At 42.3% G+C, this 25,279-nt stretch overlaps 1 protein-coding gene and 1 long non-coding RNA gene across 8 annotated transcripts in view; one reads left to right on the top strand and one right to left on the bottom strand.

The window, feature by feature from the left end:
- The window catches only part of LOC107051724, a 39,878-nt gene extending 15,271 nt beyond the window's left edge, over positions 1–24,607 (top strand). Inside the window, exons 3-4 of one of the 2 annotated variants that reach the window (XR_005859573.2) lie at positions 11,455–20,159; positions 22,674–24,607. This is a non-coding gene — a long non-coding RNA (uncharacterized LOC107051724). Of the gene's footprint in view, positions 1–944; positions 20,160–22,673 lie in introns of both variants that reach the window. The other variant, XR_005859572.2, reaches the window with a different exon arrangement.
- Positions 1–25,279, bottom strand: part of SLC4A4 (solute carrier family 4 member 4) — a 232,555-nt gene that overhangs the window by 126,102 nt on the left and 81,174 nt on the right. For all 6 annotated transcript variants that reach the window (XM_046940813.1, XM_040699727.2, XM_046940815.1 and 3 more), the window contains one exon: positions 19,890–20,069. In XM_046940813.1, coding sequence (XP_046796769.1) covers positions 19,890–20,069 — 180 coding nt within the window. The remainder of the gene's footprint in view (positions 1–19,889; positions 20,070–25,279) is intronic.

Raw genomic sequence — 25,279 nt, 5'->3', positions numbered from 1 at the left:
TCCAACAATCAAAAAACACCAAACTTATTTATCCCCAAACATGGTTTTCTCTGCAGCTGGAAGCTTCTTATTTACTGCCAAAGCATTAAAGGAACCCACAAGAGAGAGAGCAATCTAAATTCTAAGGCAAGCAATTAATTAAAAAAATACTGCATGTTTTACAGGTACTTGTGTTCACATATTACATCTGTATTTTAAGCAGATCAGGTACAAGAATTCCAAATCCTCTGCATTCACCACTGAATAAAAGCCACAGAGGCACAGCTGGAATGAAAACCAGAATGAGAATTCTGAACACAGCACTATGTATCTGTATAGATTCCAAGGGACGTTCATCCCTGAGATTCTTAGCATGTCACCTCGTTCTTTGATCCACGCTATAAGGCTATCCATACAGCTCACTCCTGGGGGCTCCAAGAAGCTGCACAACCCTTGTCAGCAGGCCAAAGGGAAAATTTTTCCACATAGAAGTTTAGAGCATGAGCTTGATACCTGAACCATACAGCTGACAGCATTTAACTCTTAAAGTCCATATGAATAATTTAAGTCGGTGCATTCTGTGGTTACATTAGCTGTTTCTTTTGCCTTTAATCAGCAGATGTGATTCTGTAAGCCACAAGAGTCATTTAGTTGCAACAGTCCATTCCCAACCAATCCCCGTTTCTTAAAGGAGACGTGAAACAACTGTTCTGGATGGCACCGCTTTTCCTCCTCTAGGAATGTGGGGTATGTTTCAGTTCAGCTTTAATGCAAAGCCTAGACTAATCCCCCCAGAGAGCTTTAGCTAGGCTTTGCCAAGGAAACAATTGTTGCCATTAAATAGGTTTGTGCTGTTTGGTGGTGAGCAGTTTCTTTCTGCAGAGTGAGCTCTCATTCCCACGATGAAATGCATGCTGGAATGAAGTCACTTGACTACATTCTTGACTATATTCTTTTTTCTATAGACTCATCCTTCAGAAGTTTCCCATCCTAGGCAATTTACATAGGAACAGGCTGGAACAAGAAAACCACGATATAAAGAGAAGGCAGAACAAGACCCAGACAGATAAAGGGAAACCCAAATAAGAACAAGCAGTGTCAGACATGTTCTCTAGGAATACCCAAAGCACAAGGAAGAGTTGGTGCTCAGCCGAATACTCAAGTCAGCACCTTGCCTCAAAGCGAGGAGCATGAAGACTTCCTCTTCCCTTCAGCGTCTGGAGCAGAGACAGCAGAGCCAGGCAGGTTTGCAAGATTCCCCAGAAGGCTTTTAAAGGCCCAAGAACTGAAGGGTCAAAGCCGCACATGCAATCCTCCCACTACTGAATCTTCGCTTGCCTGAAAGTTTCCATTTCCTTCAGACTGGAAGCCATGCAGTTTTGTGTAACTTCTGCCAGCTCCTCTATGGGAGCAGAACTTCCCCAAAACAGCTCATGGAAATTCGTGGACTTATCTCCCAAGTTTATTCTTGGGACAACAATTTGAGTGACAAGCCACCCTCAGCCACAAACCACAGCAGCCACAAAGCGTTGGACTGTGAATTACTGCGGCTACCTTACAATACCATTACCACCTCCTACTGAGATGCCACCATTCACTTCACACAGCGCATTCAGCGTTTTTGTAAGAAGGGAGGCGCAATGTCACTGCAAAGGAAGAAGGTGCAATGTCACTGCAAAGGAAGAAGGTGCAATGTCACTGCGAATGGAACGTGCTACAGGGCTGTCCGTTGTGAACTCGTCAAGCTCATCTTTATTTTAGGCAGTCTCAGCAGGGAATTCAGCAGGCTCATCGCTCTCCACTCTCATACAGCTCATGGGGACAGGCTCACTCATCTGGACTGCAGGTCACAGCAAAACCTTAATTTAGCTTCCCTGAGACTGTGGCAACTCTCTGTCCAGATTTGGTAAATGTCCTCAATCTTTGAATCTCGGGTTTTTGACATAGCTTTTCTGACTGCTCTGCACAAGAAGCCAAGTACACACAGTGGTATTATTTAGTGTGTGTCCCCCTTCACTCCTACTTATTCATCTCAAAAGTTAAAATGAAAATACCCCCAAACCCACAGTGCTATCAGGCCTTTTCAGCCAAGGACCAAAATGTCATCCTAACACTGCAGACTCGTGTAATTATCACATTTTTTATAGACATACAGTTAATCTATTATTGGTATCATCCACCACCCGTGTCAGACCATATTTGCCCAGTGCTCCTGCAGGGACAGGCAATCTGTCTTAAGTTATAAACTTAAGTCATAAACTTAAGTTATGATGAGAGGCTCTTTTATGCTGAATGTAGAGCAGACTCACTGCAGAGCTCAGTTCTCTCCTTTTGGCTGCAAACACATTTTGATACACGTTTTTTGCTCCATTTTGTATTTCCACCACCGCTTAAAAACCATGAAATTTGGTTTCAAGCAAGCGAAAGTGTAGATTTAACAGAACTCCAGGTAGAAAATGAGGACACGCACTTCACCCAGCAAAAGAAAACCTCTCAGCTTCAATACACAGGAGCCAAGCTATTAATCAGAGCCTGAAATCCAAGCCTAGTAAGTCATATCGTTATCTAAGCGCTCTTGGAGCACAAAGACAACAGAGAGTAACTGCTGGAGGTCTCCATGGATCAGGCTGCTCAAAATACTTCTCCTTTCATGCACGCCCATATAACTCACGGGATATTATATACCAGCAGCTCAGCGCTAAATCAAACATCCCCTCCTTGGCTAGATGAACTCAGTTCCCATTACGGTATTTAAATATCAGGGCCTGTAGTTGGATGCAAGAGTTGAACATGAGCCCAATACCATACTGGGACCAGTCCATTCATATGTTTCCTTGTAAACAGAAGGAAGGACTGTGCTGATTTATGCATATTTTTATTTCCATCTAACTGCTGATGTCTACGCTGTTCTTCCAGTGATTACACAAACCATAAGGCAAAATATTCCAAAAAGGATCTGCGTTTCTATAGATGTAAATCTGGCATTACAAGTACAAACACATTTGTAAACAATCGCTCTGATTTCAGTTAACATCTGCTTTCCTTCTCAGCTTTTGGATGACCATGCTCTTCCCCACACACTATTTTCTTATACTTAATATCACTATTTTAAAGTTCACTTGGCAGATAAGAAATCAGTAAATAAATCCTAGCAGAAAGACAAACTGCCCTGCTTGAACAGCTCTTAGGTCAGGATTCATAATACAGCTCTCAAAGCTTTTGTATCAGATATCATATGGAATTATTTTACTGAACACACTGTTTTTCTGGAAAACAGTAGACATTAATGAAGAAGAAAGGAAATCACTTGCAATGACTGATGTACTATGGCTGAGACCTTTTTTCAACCTAGCTTGTTTATACTTCAGGTTTAAGTTTTCTTACTGAAATTTGAGTGTCCTTTATCTTCCATTACCTTTGGCAGTGGTTCTTTGGCTTTCAGTTCTGCACACCACCAGTGAAATAGTTCAATTTTGGCTTATCGGAAAGTCAAAGAGGTAAGATTCAGAACAGACAAAAGAAAAGGCAGTTCTTGCTTCTCGCTAAGTTGTTGTTTCTTCAAGGCAAGAACACACAGCACAGCATCTGCTCCAACACAACAGAAACTCCACAGCAAGTTCAGCAGCCCTAAATAATACCAGCAGAAAGCCAAGAGGAAGACCTTGGACAAGATTCACAGCTGCTGAAAACAGCTGGAATAAAAACTTTTCCTCAAAAGCGTTTCTGAGGGTAAAATTAAGCTTATTTTAGTGAATGGTGATAGAAACGTTTATTTTAGAGTTTGCACTTATCCAAGCTAAAGCTCCAACAAAGCTCAAAGTACACCGATACTCCGTAAAGAGGCAGAAAGACTGTAGCTCTGCTATCAGCAGGGTATTCTGTATGCAATTGATTTTCTTTTCATTAACACTCCCATTTTGTCATAACAAACTACTGGTATCCAAGTAAAACAAGTTTTTTGCCTTGCGATTTCTGGTTCTCCCTCCACACATTTCTTAATCATTTAATTCCATAACAGCTTCCTTGTGCAATCAGAATTATCTGCATCATCTCTGTGCCAGCCTGATTCAAAGGAGGAGACAAATGAGGGGTTGCCAAGAGAAGAAGGGAAAGGACCCAGAAACAGCTGGTATTACGAAGACACACTGCAGTACTGTAGACATCCCTGCACCACAATTTTGCTAGAACATCTATTGATCCTAGTCGATGGATCAGCAGCATCTGCTGCCATCCAGAGTGTAACCATCTGTGCACTCATTTCCAAACCCTAGAATCCTAACTACTCTAGCAGGTTAGACAGTCATTGGCAGAATTCTGCTCACCTCCTGGCATGAGTAGAGGCACCTCCGTGTCACAGAGGCACTCGGCCCCTCTTTCACCTCTCCCTACCCTCTCCTCCCATTTCCCCTCCCAGCTGAGCTCAGCTGTGTCCTGAATATCAGTCCCTCCAGAAGTGGCTAACCAGCCTTCTTCCTCACGCAGAAGCAAGAATTGATAGGAAAAGTAAATCTTCAATATCTCTAATGGGTAAAAAGACAGGGGAGTGTGGAACGAAAAGAAGAAAGAAGGAAAGGACAGCAGTTTCAAAAATTACTACACTGTGGATCAACATCTGGAAAGGTTTGAATAGGTACAGTTCAGTGAAGTTCAGGAAAGTCAACAGAAAATGCAAAGCAGGGCTTATAAAAGAAAATCTCAGTTGTGGTTATATCTGCATCAGAGGATTCTGCACTGAGCGCACATGAGGATTTTGTAAGAAACAAGCAATAGCTTTCCCTCTTTTCATGGAACAAGACCTGATGAGCTCACAGATCTATTTCCCTGCAGTGAGAGACCCTCGTGCCTCCCTCCATCCCAGCATCAGTACTGACAGTAGTCAGAGACCTCTCTTTCTGTGAGACTCTGGAAATTCACCTGTTTCAGGGCTGCCTTTGGAAATACCCACTTTTCTGCACATGCATGACTATTCCCTTGGTTGCCAGCACAATCACATTTGTATCAGCTACAACTGGTTCAGTGTGCAATAAATCTGGTCCAGCTCTTTTCAACTCGTGCAATGAACAACACATGCCATCTTAGCCTGTATCTTCTCCGCCAGCTCTACTTTGGGGATGATGCTTTTTATGAGCTGGTGTCACTGAGGGCATCCTGTGTCCTTGTTTGCCCAGAGTACACCTGCGGTTCAGCTGGCTGCTGCTTTCCCATTAGCTCCAATCAATGGAGCTAAAATGCCACAAAGATTATCATCCTGGAGTACTTGATTTTTATTTACACTCCTAGGGCAGATGGTTTGGATTCCTGAAGCCAGAGCTGCACTGCTTCAGGGAGCTTCTCTCCTAGATGATACTAAACATCTCATCATCCTGCTGGAACTGTTTGGCCTACTAATTCCAAGTGTGTGTTTTGCCTTACTGGTTTTAGGAAAAAGGCATTCTTTTGAGGATGGTGGGCTAAAGCCATCTGCTTAACAGCATGCTTCACATTTACTTCAAAGGAAGAGAGTCTCTGGGGAGAAGGGAGGAATTAGACCATCAGCTAACCTGTAAAATCAAAAGGCAATACAGAGTGGAGCAGCAATCATCTCAGCATCATTTTGAAGTCTTACTGAAATTCTAGCACCTGCGCAACTCCTTCCTCACCAGGAACACCGGCTCAGGTACTCAGGCAAGGGAAGGAAACATAAAACCCATGCTGTGGAGGACCTTGAAACTTTGCCAGCCACTGACATGACCAACTCACACTCAAGCCTGCCATTTTTTCCTATCTGGGGCAACAATGGCTGATTACAGACAGCAGAAAAGATCTAATATTCAACTTCACCTCTACGTTAATAAGAATGACAATGACAGCTACTTTTTCCCTTGTTATGAGTGCAGTACTTGTATACACTGTGTATGCTAGTTTACATCTACAAAATACATATCCAGAAGCAATGTGCTACCACCACTGACCAGTTTTTGCCTATTTATCAGGCAGACAGAGCCCCTCTTAAACAAAGTCATGCTTTCTGGTAAAATATGAGTCAGAAAACTGACGGTCTGAAATGTATTATATAAAACATAAGGGGAATGTTGAAACTGCTGTCAGGTTCAATGGGCAGGTCCAGTGTTCATGCTTTGAAGCACTTCAACCTCTTGTTTACACACACACACACACAAAGAAACTCCAAGCTCTGAGATTTTTTGTTCCCACACTGTCCTCCAGATTTGCATAGCGTTTAATCCCAAAAGGGCAGCTTTAGAGTACCAACCATCACCTGCACAGTTCAGCCCTTCTCAGCTATGGAAATATCTTTGGCTTAAAATCAAAATGCTCCTAAATGAGATTTTTTTTTTCACATGGTAAATTCCTTAGACTTTTCTGTCCCTTAGCAGTTTCACGTGAAGGCACAGAACAGAATTAGGCAAAGAATTAAGGTGGCTTAGGTAATTACTGCAGCACATGCTATCAGTTCAAGACAGAAGATTAGTACAGCAAGCTTTTAGTTAAAGGAGGTCTTCCCCTGTACTGGGAAAGGAATTGTCTGCTTTTTTTTCTACCTTGTCCATCTAAAACAACAGTTATCTGAGTAATGTACCGTGTCAAAGTGACAGCGTACAGCTCATAAAAACTTCCCAGAGGCACTTTTTCCTCTTACTTAAAAACTGAAGAAGTTTTAAGATGAAGTTGAAGAGCCACTGACAGTCCAGAATATAGACAGCTACCCACCCTGTAGCTTTAACGGCAGCGCAAGTCTTATATTGAATTACTTCCCTCTATATCTGGCATCATAAATCACGTCACTTTTGGTCAAGATTGATTTCTAACAAAAACTGCCTGGTAAAGAAAAATGTAAAGACCATTCTTAATCCAGAACGGCTTACTCAAGAAGCTGCAAGCAAATCACTCAGTTAATCAAGACAGAAGTGACCGCTCAATGGAAACGTTTCACATTCACTCATACCTACTCCAAAAAGAAAAGAACGATTCATCATTTTATTTCACAGATAATTTTCCCTGCTATGCCCACACCCCATTTATCAAACACAAAATGTTCCATTTTATTATCTTATCTCAAACTTTGCACTGATTAATTTAGTATTAACCAGCTGTGTTCTGTGATTTTGACTTTCCTCTCAAGGGAGGTCGCTATAGGAGAATTTTAACTAAAAATGTTTGTATCAATTCTTCAATTTGCATAGAAACCCTACAAGTACAGCAGGACTGCAGTGTCAGAGTGTGAAAACCAGAAGGCAAGCTGAAGCAATGCTGCTTTTGTATTTGTTTCACATAAATCATATCCAAATTAATCTTGTGATGCCAAGGTCATGGATTTTGATCACATTAAGTTGATAACAAACTAAGCTGTACTGCTCAACAGCTCTACTATCTTGTATTACCATGGTAATTTTGTGGTTTGTTTTCTAACAAAGATATCAGTGGAGGCAGGATGACACTGTACCTTTAAATGTACCACCCCCATCGATAATCCTCATCAAAAGCACATTATCATTTCTCTTGAGAAGACGACAATTGCATTCCTTGCCTCCTCTTCCACTGCAGTGGCTGCTCATCTCAGACACTTTCAGAAATCTCTGAAAGCAGAATTCAGACCTGAGCAGTTCATCCTGGCCTTTGTATGGGTGGAAAATGCTCTCCTTTGTACTCACGTTGCTCCAGGCCCAGGCATTTGTGACTGCTTCGCAAGGGCATGTTACAATGCTGACTTGTTAAAACTTTTTCAAACTCAAGACAGTTTTAAGTACCAGTCTGATCACAGCCAAAGAAACACCGATACCCTAGAAATAAAAGACGTTTTCTAAATCCTACACCGCACATCCTTAAGTCACTTGAATAAACCTTTTGTAACCCAACAAGCTCTACTGAAGCACCTCCCAGCTGAAAACACCATCAAAGGTGACTAACTCAAACACGTTGCTGCTATCTGAAACAACTCACAAGCAAAAAGAAGTGAAGTTTGAGTAGGTCATTTCAGTCTGTGCAGTGAATTTCTTCTAAGGAACTAAGTGACACTGCAAAGATAAGGCTGTTTTTGTGTGTTTTTGGCTGAGTAGTTTAAGTAGCACACATGAGTGGCTGGGGGAGCACAATGAAAAAACCTTAAATGTTGCTGGAAATGAAACTTACTGACTCTGTGCAAATGAGAAAGATGTTAGAGGCAAGCTTGAAGAGTTCAACCAGGGAAAAATTCAGCTCACAGACACCTGTGCACACAGCAGCCTGCAAAGTGCCCTTCGCACAGCACTGACTGGGTGGGGAGAGCTGAAGTTGCCCCAGCGAAGAAAGAGAGAAGGTAGAACATGGCCAGCAGAGTTCAGAGCTTCACTTAGGCAGGAGGTTTTCTCCAAGTCAAGCACTTGCCAGATTGAGATGCAAAACTGTGCCCACAGAGTGACAACCAGAAGTGACAACATGGGAAAAGCTGTTAGATTAGGATGAGATTTATTTTCATTCACACAAGATCCCTGACATAACTGTCCCTTTGAAGACTTTCAATGCTGGGCTTTTAAGGCTTGCCAAAGGCATGCAGGGTAGCTGTGGAAGGGCAAAGCTCAGGTGCCATGTGTTGCATCCAAGCAGGTGTGCCCAACTCCTTCCTGTGGGTACTGGACCAATATCTGAATTTAACTAGGCCTAACATATATGTAGCTTAATTCAGGAACACCGCTCCTTTCCCCCAGCTCAAAAACAACCTGGAAAACAACCCTAGAGGGGAGGCACCAGAGGCAGTTGGTATCTTCCTTAACAACCAGCACTGCCAAGAAAGATTGCTTTCTGTTAATATGCATGGGAGTCTCAGTACACACTGAGGGAGGAACTATTTAGCCCTACTTTTTATCACACGTATCCAAAACGTGAACTTCGAAAGGAAATAAAACTTATTAGTTTATTTCCCAGCTGTCACAAACAAGGAATGAAGTCTTGGCAAAGACACAGAAGTTTCACTCTATGTCAGAATGAGATATTAACGCGCTTCAGAAACTACTTTAGAAAATACACTGAAAGTGGAAAAGTGAAAAACACCATATATCAGGGGTGCAAGAAAGAGCAGTGAATATAGTAAATAGTGATAAAAAACTGCACTGATTGCTTACCCAGAAGCATCAACCAAAAACCACAAGCTTGTTCTTCCCACGTCCTCCAGAGCATCTCTCTCTGCCTGGCACCTGCTGTCTGGCTCACACAGCTCTGCTCTCACAACTGCACCTGACCACAGTGCATCCTTCTGTACATCCTTCTGGAGGTACATGACCACATGTACACCCACTGCATGGCCAATTTCAGCCATGCTGAAAGGTGGGTGTTAGGTGAAAGGGAAGCACAAAGCGTCTAAACCAAATTTAATATTTGTAAAAAGCCCTTATGTGATTAACTCATGGAGAAGCCTGGTTGAAATAGGGCAAAAAAATGTTCAATCAAGTGGTATTGTGAAGTAAGCAATTATTTTAATTAAATGTCTGAAAAACCCTGTATTCTTACCAGGAAAACAAGAAAGCTTTTGCCTAGGGTGATAGTTGAAAGTTAGATGCAGCCTCACATCACAATGTACCTTCATCCTATAAAAGTGCTTCAGTGAAAGCCGTATGAATTTTCAGCTAACAGAATAGGGCCAAAGAAACTGGAAAAAATACCATCCAGAAAATAACTCCGATCCTTGCCAGTGGGAACTCAATGGAGGTAAAGGAGTTATGTTTAACTGCTGCTCAGAACACCCCTTTCCCCTAAATGTCACTTCTCTGTCACTCCCACACCTACAAGACATCTTTCCACCTGCCAAGCAATTGGGTGTTAAAGTAACTCCCTGCCTCCACATCTTTCCCTGGGATTTTTTGAGGTCACACTGTCTTCCTTGAACCCAGCCATAAACACAAAAATATCCTTCTTGAAACCTAATGCTTTGTAACCCTTGCAGTGAAAGGCAAGAGGGCTTCCTGACCTTACCACTTACAGCTATTAACTGCAAAATGAGTCAATCCTCCAGGGATCAAAGGGGTTTGACCTGTTGAAAGAAGGCCCCTAACAAAATACTCAGCCCCAGAAAGCAGCCATCTTCATGCTGCATGGTCAGATGTGCAGCAAAGTCATGGAGAGGTCTCTCCCTGCATTATGCAATCTCTCCTCTGCACCGTCAGAGCAGACACGATGGCTGTGTCAGCATGCACTGCAGTGCCCAGCTGCTGGCTCTGCACTTACAGGCACTGCTGACCTCCTCACCTGCTCCTTTCCCACAGCTTACCTTCCCCCGAGCATCTTCCCATACCCTTCACCGTTTACTCTGCCAGCTGCACCCTAACAGTCACGTCGATGGGCCCCCAGCTATGCAGAGGGCATGTTTGCAATCGAAGCAGTAATTATTGCTGTGTTTATGCTCCACGTGACCTAAATACATTACCTGTAGTGTTAGAGATCTGAGGAGCAGAGAAAAGACACACTCCAACTGACTTCACTACCTGGGATAAATCCACTAGCTTGCTGTATAGCTCCTGAAGACCAGAACACTAAAGGCACTCAGATTCCCCTGCATTTATGGGAAAGTCCCCTGATCACCCCTATGTAAAATACTGATACCAAAAATCACGATATTTTGCCATCCTTCCTGGTATTTTTCAAAGACTCTCAACGCTGCTCTGGCTTTGCTCTTACTGTAGTCATCTGAAGCTAAAAGCTTTTGAAAAATCCCACCCCATGTGCTAAAGAGACAGAAAAGAAATTGGATTGATGAAAAATCCAACACCAGTAATGGAAAGAGGCACACCCTTGCACTGTGCTGCATATGCTCTGCCAAGTAGGGCCATTTATTTCAATCCTGTAGCTGTCTCCTGCTATTTATAACTGCTGGTTTAATGAACTTGCAGGGTAGACACCAAGCCTGAGCCTTCCCAAACTGATGTTTAAGTATTCCCATTGAATTAATTCCATCTTATTATGGATGGACTGCTCCACAGTTAGACTGGCAACTTCCACTCCCCACTGAAAATCAACTGGGACATCCTCCGCAATAGAGGATCTTTGCCTGAAAAGCAATCACTACAAGCTGGGAGGTGTTATCAGCAATTTAAATTATTATAAATCTTACTGCCTGTGAAGAGGTAGGAAATCCATTTAAGAAAAGCTGAAGAGATAACAAACGCATTTTTATAAAGACATATAAGCCACCTCACACTCAACCATAAGACAAAGAGGAATAACTCTGTAAGTGTCCAAGATGTGCATTTTGATGCATAGTCTCTGGCTCAGGCTGCAGGCAGGTGCACCTACAAGTTGGGCCAGATCTACTATAGTGAAATCACCAATCACTTCCCTAACACTGTGGCATTATTACTTCTCCATTTTGCCCTCAAGCACTCCCGATAAGAGGTAACTTTGTGCTGAAGAGTTGCAAAGTTTGCACCTTGTAAGGAGAGGCCTGCAACTGAAAACTTGGAAAAACCATCCAGAAAGTATTACTGATGTCTCTAATCCCATTTTCCACAGGTGTTTTCCAATAGACCCTCATCCTTGTCTTTGAGGCAGTGCCAGAGACAGTCTGCTGCTTGTGCCTCAGCACAGGGTAGGCACTCAATGGACATGAAGGCTCACTGTGGTCCCAGAGAGACTCCTGGTCCTGCAGGCTAAGCATGGAGGGTTCCCTAACCCACTGAGTTAATGAGACATACTTGCATACTTCAGGCAATGTGAAATGTTTCAGGCCTCGCGTAGGCAAACTGTTTAGAAGAACAGGCAATGAACAGAAGGGCACAAACACCTCAGAAAGTGATGGTTCTGAAGATCTGTGAAGCATAAGGTGAACAGATTGTATCTGACCCACTGTTGGGACAGTTAGTTCTCCAGAAACAGCTGGATGCATGCTCAGCAGGAATTATGGATGTGATGAAGCACTTAAAAGAATCAGGGGCACCATGGATTCAATCGGGATTTCAGGCCCCAAGGTGGGCCTTCTTAAGATAAAGATCATGTTGTCAAGTGAGAGAATGCATCAGAAAAACAGAACAGCTTGGCCTCAAGAGATCCCTGGCTGGTATACTGTCAGGGGTACTGCACTAAATTGACAAAAATAGTTCCAAAACCATCTCTGTGTATGCAGAGTACCACTTTTACGTAGGCACCTACATCCACCAGATGACATGAAGAACCTGAGAGGGCCAAAATAAGTATTCATTATGCAAGAAGCGAAACAAGATGTAAAGGAAACTAAGGATACTAATGACATCAATTTTGGTGCATCCCACAGCAGCCAGAACCAACAGATGAACTGTTGTACTTGGATTAAAAATGAAAAAAGCCTCCACTTAAACAAATCACCACGGTGAATTCATTCTACAAGATTGCCTACCACAAAATCTTTTATATCCCTGAGGCATCTCGATAAACCAAGCACAGATTAACCACCTTTCAGAAAATGGTGCCAACTGATGTTAAAGGATCTGTCAGGCTCAGACAATGCATTATAATTACAGTTCTTTCTCCATGTAAAACATCCTACCAAGCATCATTTAAATGCAAGTATTCATCAGTACGAACTTCGCACATGTTCCTAGGACTTACATCAAGCTTCAAGAAAGCCAGATTCTCTAGAGTTCCACCTATCCTACCACCAGGTTATACAGAACTCAGTTTTGAGAGAAATATGCCTTTTAAATAAGAATTGTTAAAAGCTGCTTACTAACCCGTAGCCAAGGAAGAAGCTATGTATATGGGAGTAAGGGGCTGCCTGCACAGCAAATCTGATCCATCCAGCCCAAACCTCACCTTCACTGTGAGAGATGCACACCATCCAGAAAGACAGCACAAGCCTCAAATAGTACCTTAATAAAATGACTCTGCTGCAATGGTTTTCTCTTTCAACACAGAGCTCCTCCTAACTCACATCTGAGGTCTCAAGAGTAATTTCTGTACTGAGACCTTCAAGAACTATTAATGGTGGATGGAAGAGGAATTTCTCTCAGCAAACTGCAAAACCTTTACCGACCTTTGATGGATGACATATCATCCCTTCCCACTCTCTTGCTAAACGTGTCCTCTAAAAACCACACTGACAGACAGATCCAGATTTTCAACCTTGCTCCCCTGTTGCTGTTTTTGTGTCCTGTAAACAGAATCATAGTTACACCCTTCAACTGGTTTAGAAAACCGTCAGTAAGCCTAGCCCTCATGGGACCATATGCACAACAGCTGCCATTAACAGTGTAAAATGAAAGATGGCCTCAACTTACAGCTACTTATCTCTCTTAAGATTTTCCAAAATGTATATTCTGCAGTTCTGTTTATCCATTTCTGCCAAAAATCAGACTGTACTGTCTTCAAGGATGCAGGTCCTAAGAAAATACTATTACAAACTGCAGTTTATCAGTTTCTCAGGTGCCTCTTTAGTACTTGTTGCTTTTGAGCCCATGTACCTCGTTGAATCCTCTGCCAATGCTAAGTATCACAATCACTTCTGATGTGACACTGAACGAGGAATGGTGCTCCGTAATGCCCATTTCCAGTACACTGCAAATACTACATTTCCTTTCCTCCCATCTTATTTTTTTAAAGCCTTATGCTGAGTTCACACAAATCTCTCACTTCGGCAACACTGATTTTTTCAGATACAAAGTAGTTTTTAATTAGAACAGTCGGTAAGCAGTACAGAATCACAGGGCGGCTCAACATCCCACAACTTGTGGCATGAAACTTTTACACTTGGCCAATATCAATAACACACCAGGCAAATCTAATCTTCTTGCCCTTCAGCAATGGGAACTGCTTAAGACTTCCTTCTTGTCTTTAGAGGGGAAGAGAAGGATAAAGACACGTGCGAATGTGTGTGTGCTCATATGCATGTAAACTCCTATAATTAGGATGAGGATGAAGTTGCCTTATATTTACAACTGAAGAGCAACAACAGCAGACAGCTTATTGTTTCATCAAAGCAAACCGCTTCTTTATCCTGTTTCATTGACTCTGTTCCAATGTCCTGTTCTCATGGTACTCTTGATGAACTTAAGTCAGGCAGCCAACAGGACTTTGTGGTTCAGAGGAAAGAGAACTCAAGGACCTAAGATGCTGCGATCCACTTGCCTATTTCCTTCTTTCCATAAATTGTGAAGGCTCTTCTCCTCAGATGGGCAAACTGTATCAACAGCTCTGCAAAATGTTACAAAGCAGAGGAGTGAATATCATTTTGCACCACCACAGAGCACAGCAGAGCCATGCCAACACCTTCTCACTCCTATTTTTCAAACTGAAAAATGAGAAATGAAAAAAGCAAGTCATGCCTCTGGTTAATTTCATGGAAGTTTTGAGAATGTTTATTGTGATTTTGGCTTTAAAATCACTCTGAAGAATGGAGAATTTTCAATCTTTTGCAACCTATGTTACTGGTATCATTTGGGTGATTATTTTACATAAAGTGCCTTGAGGCTTGAACTGAGGTGTGGTATTGCAAGTTATTATTTATAAAGCCGATCCTAGACAAGAATTTTGGAAAGGGCCAGGTGTTGGTATAGTTTAAGGCTTTTTGCTCTTCATCGCTTTGGAATCACCTTTGCCTATAAAAAGGTTTTTACCCTTGCCACTGAATTCAGAGTTCTGAATATACACTGACAGTTTCTTAACTTCAACAAGTCATTTGCTTTGCAGATAAACGAACCAATGAGAATTTTCCATTCTGCCAAAGAACCACACATTTTTTACTTCTGTTTCTTCTAATGCTTAAGTCTGTACCATATTTGTCAAGTACTGTTATTCCAAATACAACATCAGTTTCAAACTGGAGAGAGATCTATATCTTTGTTATTGTGTTGAGCGTCTAAGGAGCACAGGAATGGTCCAGGTAACCCAAGCAAGCTCTGTACAAACACACTGGTGTTTCCACAAAGAGTCTCCTGCTGCTGCGTACACCAACATAGTGTCTACAAGCTGCCTGCTGCTTCAGCGCTTACCGAGAGGCACGCTTCCATTGGGTTTGAGCCACCTCAAACAAGTACCAGGGAGGTGAGCCAAATAAACTTGGAGAGCAACCACACAGTGAGAAGAAACCCCTTCGCAGACCGAGCAGAGATGCACTTTCTCGTGGAAAAAATCTCTGCATGGCTGTGGGAAAGAATGAGGAAGAGGGCAGGGGGTTCAGCTGGCAGCCTAGCAGAAAAAGCAGCATCTATCTGCTTTCCTTTTTCCTCCCTTTTCTCATGTAAAGCAAACTATATCATCTGCCTTGTATCAAGATGAGAATCAACTGACCTGAGAAGGCAGAACCAGGCTTGACACCTCTACAAATGCCAGCTGACAAATTTCTGTGGCTTTCCATTCATTTCCAGCTGAGTCTTCCCTTCAATCCACCATGAGGGTTAACGAGGACAGAGGATGTGCCTAAAATTCTAGCACGTCAATATCACAGACAATAGCACTGCACAACTACCAATTTTCTCTCTGAAAACCCTATTTTATCCAATCTCTTTCAATATGCCATACTTCTCCTTCAGCGGGTCAGGTATTCTAGGAACAATTCAGTGTTCCAACAGCATAAATATGTATTTTCTCATTCCCATATGTGTTTTAAGCAGGTAAGAAGAGGCTATTTAAAGCCTGCTTAAAGTAATGAAATCATACACATTTTTTCCCAAGAATACTTCCATGTCACCTTCCTGGATGGTACAGAATAACCACTGCTAAAAGTTATTTCATTCTTACTGGTCATAATTGAAAGGCAAGGCCAGGCCAGTTAGAGCGGCTACTTTTAGAACTGAGGTGCTGGTATACCTCACCTGGAGCAGGGATTTCTAACAGTCTGCGGTTAAAGGAAGCCACATTTCAGCTAGCACTAGTGTCAGCAGTCCTGCCTGAAAACAAGGGTGTGAACCAATTTTCTCCCTGAGCACAAAGACAGCCCCCGCAGGCCTGGAATACACTGAAAGGGCTCTGGAGCGGGAACATCACCTTAATACCTCCTCCTCCTCAGCGCATCACACGATATTCCTGTCTGGGTTTTTAAAGCAGGCATCTTTCCTAAGCAGCAAGTTACATTAGGTAAAGTACACCTGTACACGTTCCTTTTGCCTAACTCTCTCCAAATGGGAGAGTTGAAGGTTGTTTATAAACTCTCAGAGCATGGCTTGTTTGGCTGAACAAGACATAGATTTTTTTTTTTTTTTTTAAGAAGTATTGACACTTCCAAATTGCACCAACTCTCAAATACCAAAGAGTAACTAGACCAGTTTTGACCCAGAACAAAATGTTTATAGGCAAGTTTGCATTTATGGACTGAGTGCTTGCTTGACTCCATCCACAGACATGTTTCATCAGATTCATTTCTGTTGTACAAGCAGTTTGACCTCCTGATTCAAATTCAAAATTGGGCAAAATCCGATCATAGGGTTTTCACCAAAGAAGCTGAGGAATCAACTTCAGGTAAGATATCTAGGCTTAGACTTAACAGATCAAGAAATATAAAGAGATATATCAAATCAAAACACGACTTAAGCTTTCTGCTCAAAAAACAAAAGTTCAGAGTACAGTTTAGTCAACTTAATTATTACAGATTTTACAGGTCAATCTTTACATGATTGTCCTTACACCTGAAGACAAACTAAGAATGATACGCCATCTGGACTGACAATTACTTGGCCAAGCTAATAACTGCAAAAAACGACAGAGAAGTACATACATAAATTACCATTTTTGTAGACTCAGATACAATGCATATTTCCCTAAAATGTTTGGGTTTCCTTAATTTAAAATTGGGGTTTGCTTGCTTTAAAATACAGTTGAGAAAAAAAAAAAACAAAACAGAATATATGAAAATCTTCCAGTGTTAAGGAAAAGATTCCAATACCTCACCATTCAGTCCCCTCATCTCACCACTAGCTACATAAATGGCACTTTCATTTTATCGTCTCATAATGCTTTCATACACATTTTATTCCCCTCTGAAGCTTTTCTAAAGATAGTATCTTATATATCATACCTGCAACACAGTGTTAATTGAGCCTCAGCCTCTGCCAGGTCCCTGAAACCTGCAGGAATCCAATACCATTTTTAGTGGTCAGCATAGGTGATAATGACTAGCCCTGGTTACATCCAGCCATCGCGCAAAGCAACATTATGCAAAGGCCATTAACACAGCTGTCCCAGCAGCTCTTAATCCTACAAACTGCAACATCCTCAGCCCTTCTATTCTTGGGTCTCTTCACAGTGGGTTCAGGACTTCTGCTTTCCTTGGCATCCAGCACAGATATTTTCTTCTCTTCCAAAGGCACCAAAACACTGTGTACTCCCAGTGTAGATCCAGCAAGACTGCACAGTTGGCCTAGCTCTGACCAGTGCCATCCATTTATAACTATTCATCAGTTTAAAATAACCTTGGGCATGTTAAGCTAATGTCCGCTCTCCCTAAATCAGGCCTGGTTGTCTCCAAGCTCTGCATTTCCCACCTTGCTCAGCTTCTTCTATTTCCCCCCACATAAAAAGAAAATCAAAATCCAACTCTTCCTCCTTTGGGGCCACAATACAATCACATTCTTTTCTTTTGCCAAATCACACCCCTCACTTCCTCACAAACTTCCTTTGCCTGTCCCATTCTTCTAAGTCTCAGGGTTGAGTCCTAAAAGATACTTTAATTTATGTCACATATACTCTTCTGACAAGCTGCCTCAAATATAAGCAAAATATTTCATTCCAGCTTTCTTCTAACTCCAGAGAATCTTGTACTGAGATTTCTTGCTATGATTGCTAGTAATGGAAGGCAGACTAAGTAGGTGAGTCATGCTTCTTTTTGTCTGCAGAGAACTGATCTTCTCCTAGACATACTTTTCATGTCAGCAAAGAGAGCAGCTGGATACGTCACACACATAGGCCAACCAGACACTCAAAAACCTTCAATAAAGTTCCAGTAAGAAACACTGAAGCTGGCACAGCTTCAATATCCAACTATCTCAAATCATCATCACAGAAATCTGAATGGAAATAAAGAACCATTTATAAAGAACAGAAAGGAAGAAATTTCTGAAGGAGGTCTGGTGTCACTACACATGCAGAACGAGAGGGAAAAAAACTGAGGAGATGAGACAGCAAGTAATTCAATGTTTGGAAATCCAAGATAGTCACCTGAACTACTCCTATCCTTTACAGCGTTCTAAATTAACAGCGCCTGCTTGTAAAAAGATCTGGCGACCAGTGCACAACAGCAAGTCACGGCCAGAACCTGGTAAAATGATCTGGATACATGAGATGGTCAACTACACAGAAAAAGTTACAAATTATGTAAATATTAACACCATTGCATGGGACACCTGTAATATTGCGGCCTTCCAGTACTTGAAGGAAGTGCATAAACAGGAGGGGGAACAGTTATATACGAGGGTGGATAGTGCTAGGACAAGGGGGAATGGTTTTAAACTGAGACAGGGGAGGTTTAGGTTAGATATTAGGAAGAAGTTTTTCATGCAGAGGGTGGTAACACACTGGAACAGGATGCCCAGAGAGGTTGTGGATGCCCCATCCCTGGAGGCATTCAAGGCCAGGCTGGATGTGGCTCTGGGCAGCCTGGTCTAATGGTTGGTGACCCTGCCCATGGCAGAGGGGTTGAAACTCAATGATCATTGAGGTCCTTTTCAACCCAGGCCACTCTATGATTGTGTTGGGATTTAAGTGATCCCATTCCCAAAGTACATAGTGCAAATAGGTCAGGTTAGAAGAGACAAGGGAAATGCTCAGACAGAGAGATGAAAAGACTGCATATGTTCATATGTTGAGAAAAAGTAGACAAGAACATAGTGAAATGTGAAAATAACAGGAAAAAAAATACAGTTAACCCTTTCTCAAATAAACATCAGAAACAAAGATTAGCAAAACAAAAGACAGCAAATCAAAATCTGGTGAAAGAAGTAGGTTTTTAGCCATCAGAACCATCAGCTCATGGAAATTCTCCTAGGAGATCAATAAATCCAGAATCCAAAAATGGATTTCTACAGATCTGGTCACTGGCATGCAAAAAAAGAACAGAGACCTAAGTGTAAGAATGTAACATTGTAACATTGAAGTTCTTGAGCTCCTGAAGACAGTTAGTTAGTTATTTCCATGTAAAGCCAATTACTGGTTTCTGAGTGTTGACAAGAAAACTTCCTTAGGAACAACTAGAGAAAGACAGTTATGAAGAACAAATGGCCTTTGTAACTTGTTTTTCTTCTCAGTATTCATTCTCTGAACTAACTCAGACGTGACTGATCTGATCCCACGTTAATGTCTTTAAATACAATAACTATGCAGCAGCAATTTCAAAATGAGTGACTCGCATCTTTCTTCAAAGACCAGGTCTTAAGACCCCTGCATGCTTCTCTCTCTAGCTCAGGAAGCATTTTCTCACTTACAAGCTAGTTGTGTACTGGAACTCCAGCCACCTGGAATTATTCTCAAGAATCTGAGCTTTACCACCCTGAGCTGTTCCCCATAACTTATTAATACAATGAAGCCAAATCCCAAGAGGATGTGTTTCTCACAGCCTATAGCTATGGTCTTGGTGCTTATCCACCTGCTCCTAGGAAAACGTTCCTAGCAGAAAGCATGGAGTGGTTGAACCACAGTATATTCATCCTGAGAGCCAGGGCAGAAGCTGCAACTGATCTGTCCAAGCACATCCTCAGTCTTTGTGTTTCCTTGCTATCTCCTTACACACAGTGTCAACTTGCTTCTAAAAACGCTGGCCTGCTGCTGACTGGCACTAGCTCAGGAGCAAACTGAGGTAACACAGAGGGATGAAATGTCTGCTCTGGCCTTTTCCAAGTCACAACCATCATCCGATAGCGACTAATTCTGATCCTGCAACACAAGATGACTGTTTTCCTTGATCCACTTTTCTCTGTCATGATCAGATCAGGAGCAAATCACTAGACAACGGACCATTGTAGAGAGTGACAATCAACACCAGTACTTACTGAGTGGTTTGAGGATGCTGCTGCTTGTCTCATCAGCATTTTCTACGTCTGATTTGTCAGAGTAATTCTCAGAAATTTTCTCCTTTTCTTTCTTTTCTTTGTGCCCAGGTCTTCTCCTATGACGCCGCCTTCTCCTGTAGCTCTTCGGCACGTGGACCCCAATGTAAACAGTGTGATGACCTAAGGAATAGGAATACAACAAATATTGACTTTGCATGCAGTTTGTGCACGAATGATCAGCAGAGCTCATGCTGCATTTCATTCAAATAGGTGAGCGAAGTATCCATCATTACTGGCCTAACATTATGTATTTCTTCGCTCCAAAAGTGAGCTATAGGCTCTTGAACAACCATTTGGAGCGGTATTTTTAAGACAGTAATTTCTGAGAGAGCACTCCACTGAAGAAACACTGATAATTATTCAGTCCTCGTGACTCATTTAAAAATAAAAACAACCACCACAGAAGGCCATCTTACTAATTTTACAATACAACATACAACTGTATTCAAAAACATTCCACATTATTTTTTCCCATTTGTTTTGCAAAATACATTGGTCAGACTACACACTTACTTTCTGCAAACTGATCCAGTTTAATTGAAGAGCAAAGAGCAACAAAATCTATATCATTTCAGCATGTAGTCCGTTGTGCATCCAACTACCACTAGGATATTACAATACAGCAGAGAGGAAGGACTACCGATACGAGTTACAGCAAACTTCAAAGTACTTGATGCTTTCCAAAGTAAGAATTAAGTGCCAAATTCTGTATGCTCACTGGAAATACAAATTATGCCTTCTCCCTTTCATACAGGCTTTTATTTCAAAATAGAGCACTTGAACTGCATTTGACAATTGTTATTTCCTTTTGATGGGTTTAACAAAAAAAAAAAACAACTATTTTCAGGGCTTTCCATACTTTTACCAGCCTGGGATAAAAATCTTTCCTTCTGATTATAGAAAACATATCCTTTTCTGTGCCTAGATAATTCTGCTTTCTTTCTCCAAACTTTAAAAACAGCTGCTTCAGATAAATGATGTCTTATGCTTTTGTCAAAATTTGGTTTCCCCATTCATTTCACCGTGTACCCAACCAGTGCAGCAAAATACACATACCCTACTACTAACTACAGTACGTTTATCTGAATGAATGAGCCCTAAATGCATGTGAGAACAAGTGTCTTTATCTGCATATAGTCAGCTGCTTCTGCTCACACCCAGAAATGAGTTTCTGCACAGCTACCCTTCTGCAGAGTCACTGGCTCAGTCACCTCACATACATCAATTCCCAGCATAAACTTACACCTCACATACAGCTATTATTAGCATATACTTACACCTCACGTACAGCTATTATTAGCATACATTTACACCTCATATCCAGCTATTTTTAACATATACTTACACCTCACATGAATGGATGGCTGCTAAAACCCCGTGCAACTGTATCAGATCACATACTCAGGAAAAGGCCAAGGCTCCAGCTTTAGGAGAGCTGAAATCCTTCCTGCTGAACCAACTCATTTGGCAGGTGCCTCCTCCAAGACAGGAGAGGCCATCCCACACTGCAGCCTTCAGACATCAGCCTCCATGACTGCTGTGGCTTTGATGGGAAGCACAGATAAAATACCCTCAGCCCTGACTCCAGCACCTCAGCTATCTCCCAAAGAGGATATTTATCAGCTCTCCCGAAACACACTGCAGAAGGTGAAGGGGACAGAGGAGGTTTAGGTTAGATATTAGGAGGAATTATTTCTCTCAGAGGGTGGTGACGCACTGGAACAGGTTGCCCAGAGACGTTGTGGATGCCCCATCCCTGGAGGCATTCAAGGCCAGGCTGGATGTGGCTCTGGGCAGCCTGGTCTAGTGGTTGGCATCCCTGCCTATGGCAGGGGTTTCCAGTCACTAGTCGTGCTGGGGCCTGTCCTGTTTAATATCTTTATTGATGACCTGGATGAGGGCATTGAGTGCACCCTCAGTAAATTTGCAGATGACACCAAGCTGGCTGGAAGTGTTGACCTGCCTGAGGGTAGCGAGGCCCTACAGAGGGATCTGGACAGGCTGGATAGCTGGGCTGAAGCCAACGGGATGGGATTCAACAAGACCAAATGCTGGGTCCTGCACTTTGGCCACAATAACCCAACCTTTTCCAACCTTTGTGATTCTATGATTCTATGAAACTAGATGATCATTGTGGTCTTGTTCAACCCAAGCCATTCTGTGATTCTATGATAAGTTGCATCACTCCAAAAGCCACAGAAGGTTCTGTCATGAGGGTGGCACCTGAGAAGACAACAGTGATGGCATCTCAAGGCAGATATGCTTCTCTGTCATCAGATACAAAGCCCTGCAGACTGTGCCCACACCTCTCTCCTTTTTACTAAGGATTAAGAATTGAGTTAAGCAAGCAACAAAAGTCAGGCTTCACTTGGGAAAGTTAGGTGGAAAACTAGCTCCTGCTATCTACACATCTCCACAGATCTTCCCTTCCTCATTGCAGTTTGTACTGCTCTCTGAGATCATCTGTAAGCTTCACCTATTACTGTTGTTTCCTTTTCAGCAGCATTACGTGGTTCCACATTAAGCACCTATTTGTGCAGTTGCAGGAAGTTGCTTTGAAAATGCCAGCACAACAGTAAAGCCATAGAGGGCAGCTATGAGTTAACTTCACTGTATATGCAATTGCTCTAAATCCAATCTTTGAGATTAAGAGGCTGAAAATTTTGTCACAAAATCCTCAATTTCCATAACAATCTATTCTTATTCTTTCTCCTTGAAAAACAGCCTTTGAAAACATTAATCTCTCATGAGACACCTTGTCTGAGGACACCGAAAGAGACAGCAGTGGATCAGCAACGGCAGTGTGTGATGATGAATGATCAGGCAGCCCACAGGCAGAGCTGTACGTGGGACATGAGCCTGAGAATATCCTATTCGAAAATGCACTCCTAACCTTTCACTTACTTCATTTATCTGTGGGGTGTGTCAGGTCTGGTACTTTCCTTGCTGAGACTCTGCTTTTGTCAATTCAAATTCCACACACTCCTGAGGCCAGCTGTAAAGTTTGTTGAGTCGCTCACCTACTGTGCAAGTGAAATGTTATACCGAAAGCATCTGAGGCTGCTTGACCAGCATGGCCCTTCCTGACAACAACTTTAACAGAGCTAATGGTATTGCCCGAGGACTATGCAAAGAATGGAATAACGAGCTCTATTCAGAGATAGGGCCAGAGGCTTATGAAAATAGCTCATGCCCTATGCATATAACACTGCCTCTCACACCCATCCACATGCATGCTTCATAGCCCAGTAAAATTATTTACGTACACAGATCTCTAAGAGTAACTCTTTCAAAAAGCAAACACAGAGGACAAATGAAAAATTTTAAGTACAAACTGTTACTGAGTTACTGAAGCATAGGAAAGCATCTGAAAAAAGGCTCCTTAAAAACTGCATTTTTTATTCATAAGGACTAAGAAAATGAGAAGAGAAAAAAATTCTCCAATAAGACACACACTCATCCTCAGAATGGCACTGAATGTGATGCATTTCGGCTCCAAAGTAATTTGTCAGGTGGAAGTTGTAACAGAGACCAGAGGCTTATGAAGGAACTGCTTCTCTCTGCTCAACCACAGACATAGCAGTACTGGTGATGGCCCTCAAAACGAATCACAGCATTTCTGGTGATCAGAGTGCCACAGCAAAGTGCGTCAAATAGCAGGGTGTTACTGAAAACGTCTCAGAGTGAAGTTACTCTTTAGCCAGTTCTATCTAGCATAAGGCATCAAAAGGCTCACTGCAGAAACTCCACAGTGCACAGCCTAGGAGCCAGCAAATTCACTGCTACGTGCACACCTCCTGATGCTCTGGGCTGCTAACACTGTATATCCATCCGGCACAGTACCAACAACTTGTCGTCTCAGGGAGCAGGACAAAAAAAGAAACAGAAATCCAGGATCGAGCAAAGTCCAAAGTGAGGCAGCACAACAATGGCAGGAGAGCCAAAATGGGCTCAAACCACAGAGGCCCTTGGAAACAGGCAGAGCAGTAATGCCAAAGCTGGTGAGCAAAGCTTGCTACAGCAAGACTTGCAGATCAGCATCTGAAGACAGGACTCGGCTGTGGCACACAAAACCAGGAGAGCTATTCCAGAAACTGGAAATATCAGCTGTAACACAGCAGATGGCACAAATGCTACGCAGGGATAGAGAAATCTTATCTGAGCACAAGCAGCAGGTGTTAGGGTAGGGATGGCCCCTGGGAAACATAGGGCAGCGCTATCTGTCCAAGGAATTCCTACAGGATCAAATGCAAAAGCCAGATGAAAAAGGATGAGGTGATTCTGTCTTTTTCTATTTAGACAACATCCTCCTTTGAATCACTTTAATTCTGTGGTCAGCTTGATAATACAAACACATCATAGTAAGCCCGTAGTCTTAATGCTTTAATATGCTGCCAACAGAACTGGACAATCTCTTTAATCTTTTGACCACGTGTGCACAGTACAGATTTTGGTGATATGAAACTAAGTTGCATATACGCAGGCCAACATCTGCATTGCTTAGCTGCTTTTCCCTATTTTGCATGGGAGAGCCTTAGTTAACGTCACTTTTTGTCCTTTTCCCTGCCTCCCCACCCCCTTTTTTTTTCCCTTTTCTTTTTAATTTTTCTCTCACAGTCTGTTCAGAGTGACCAATCAAGATGTTTTCCTTTTCTGCATACTTGAAGTACTTGGCATCTGTTTATGCTGTTGCAAATGCTGAGATAAACTTCTAGGCTCCCTTCCCAAAATGCCTGGAAGGAAACAATTGACACATACTCTCAATGCACAACTTTGAGACATTTCCTACTCACTGGGCTAACAGAGCTTTCCCATGAGAACGATTCACTACAAATGGCAATGCCTGATAAATTTAACAGTACACACATGCACCACACTGCTATCCGGCAGCTTGGTGGAGAGTGGGGAGAAGAAAGCCAAGTGCTAAACTTCTCCTGATCATCCAAGTCCCACTGAGCCATAAACTTATCTCATGCACTCAACACAAGCCACTTGCACATTTGCTCCTGTGGTGCCCACTGTGTTTACAGCCTCCCTCTCTACCTACTCTCCCCCAGGAGCGCAACTATTCCCTGTGTGCATCTCATTCATTCTAGAACTGTTCTGGTTAACCAGAGGCATGAATTTCACAATGTTGTAGAATCTCCTAACATGCACAGCAAGACCTGCAAGTGAAAGCAACTTGCACCTTTCTCCTTCTGAAGGACAGCAGAGGGTCACAGTTTCCCCACTTATTTCGGCAGCAACTTCTGAAGCTAAACTTTTCTTTGCCCAGAGATAAACTTTACTGCGTACCAAATTTGGAACAGAACTGGCTCATTTCATTAATA

Source organism: Gallus gallus, chromosome 4 (assembly GCF_016699485.2).
Source record: "Gallus gallus isolate bGalGal1 chromosome 4, bGalGal1.mat.broiler.GRCg7b, whole genome shotgun sequence".
Lineage (NCBI taxonomy): Eukaryota > Metazoa > Chordata > Aves > Galliformes > Phasianidae > Gallus > Gallus gallus.
The sequence above is the reverse complement of the archived record's forward strand: the minus strand, read 5'-3'. Positions and strand labels throughout refer to the sequence as shown.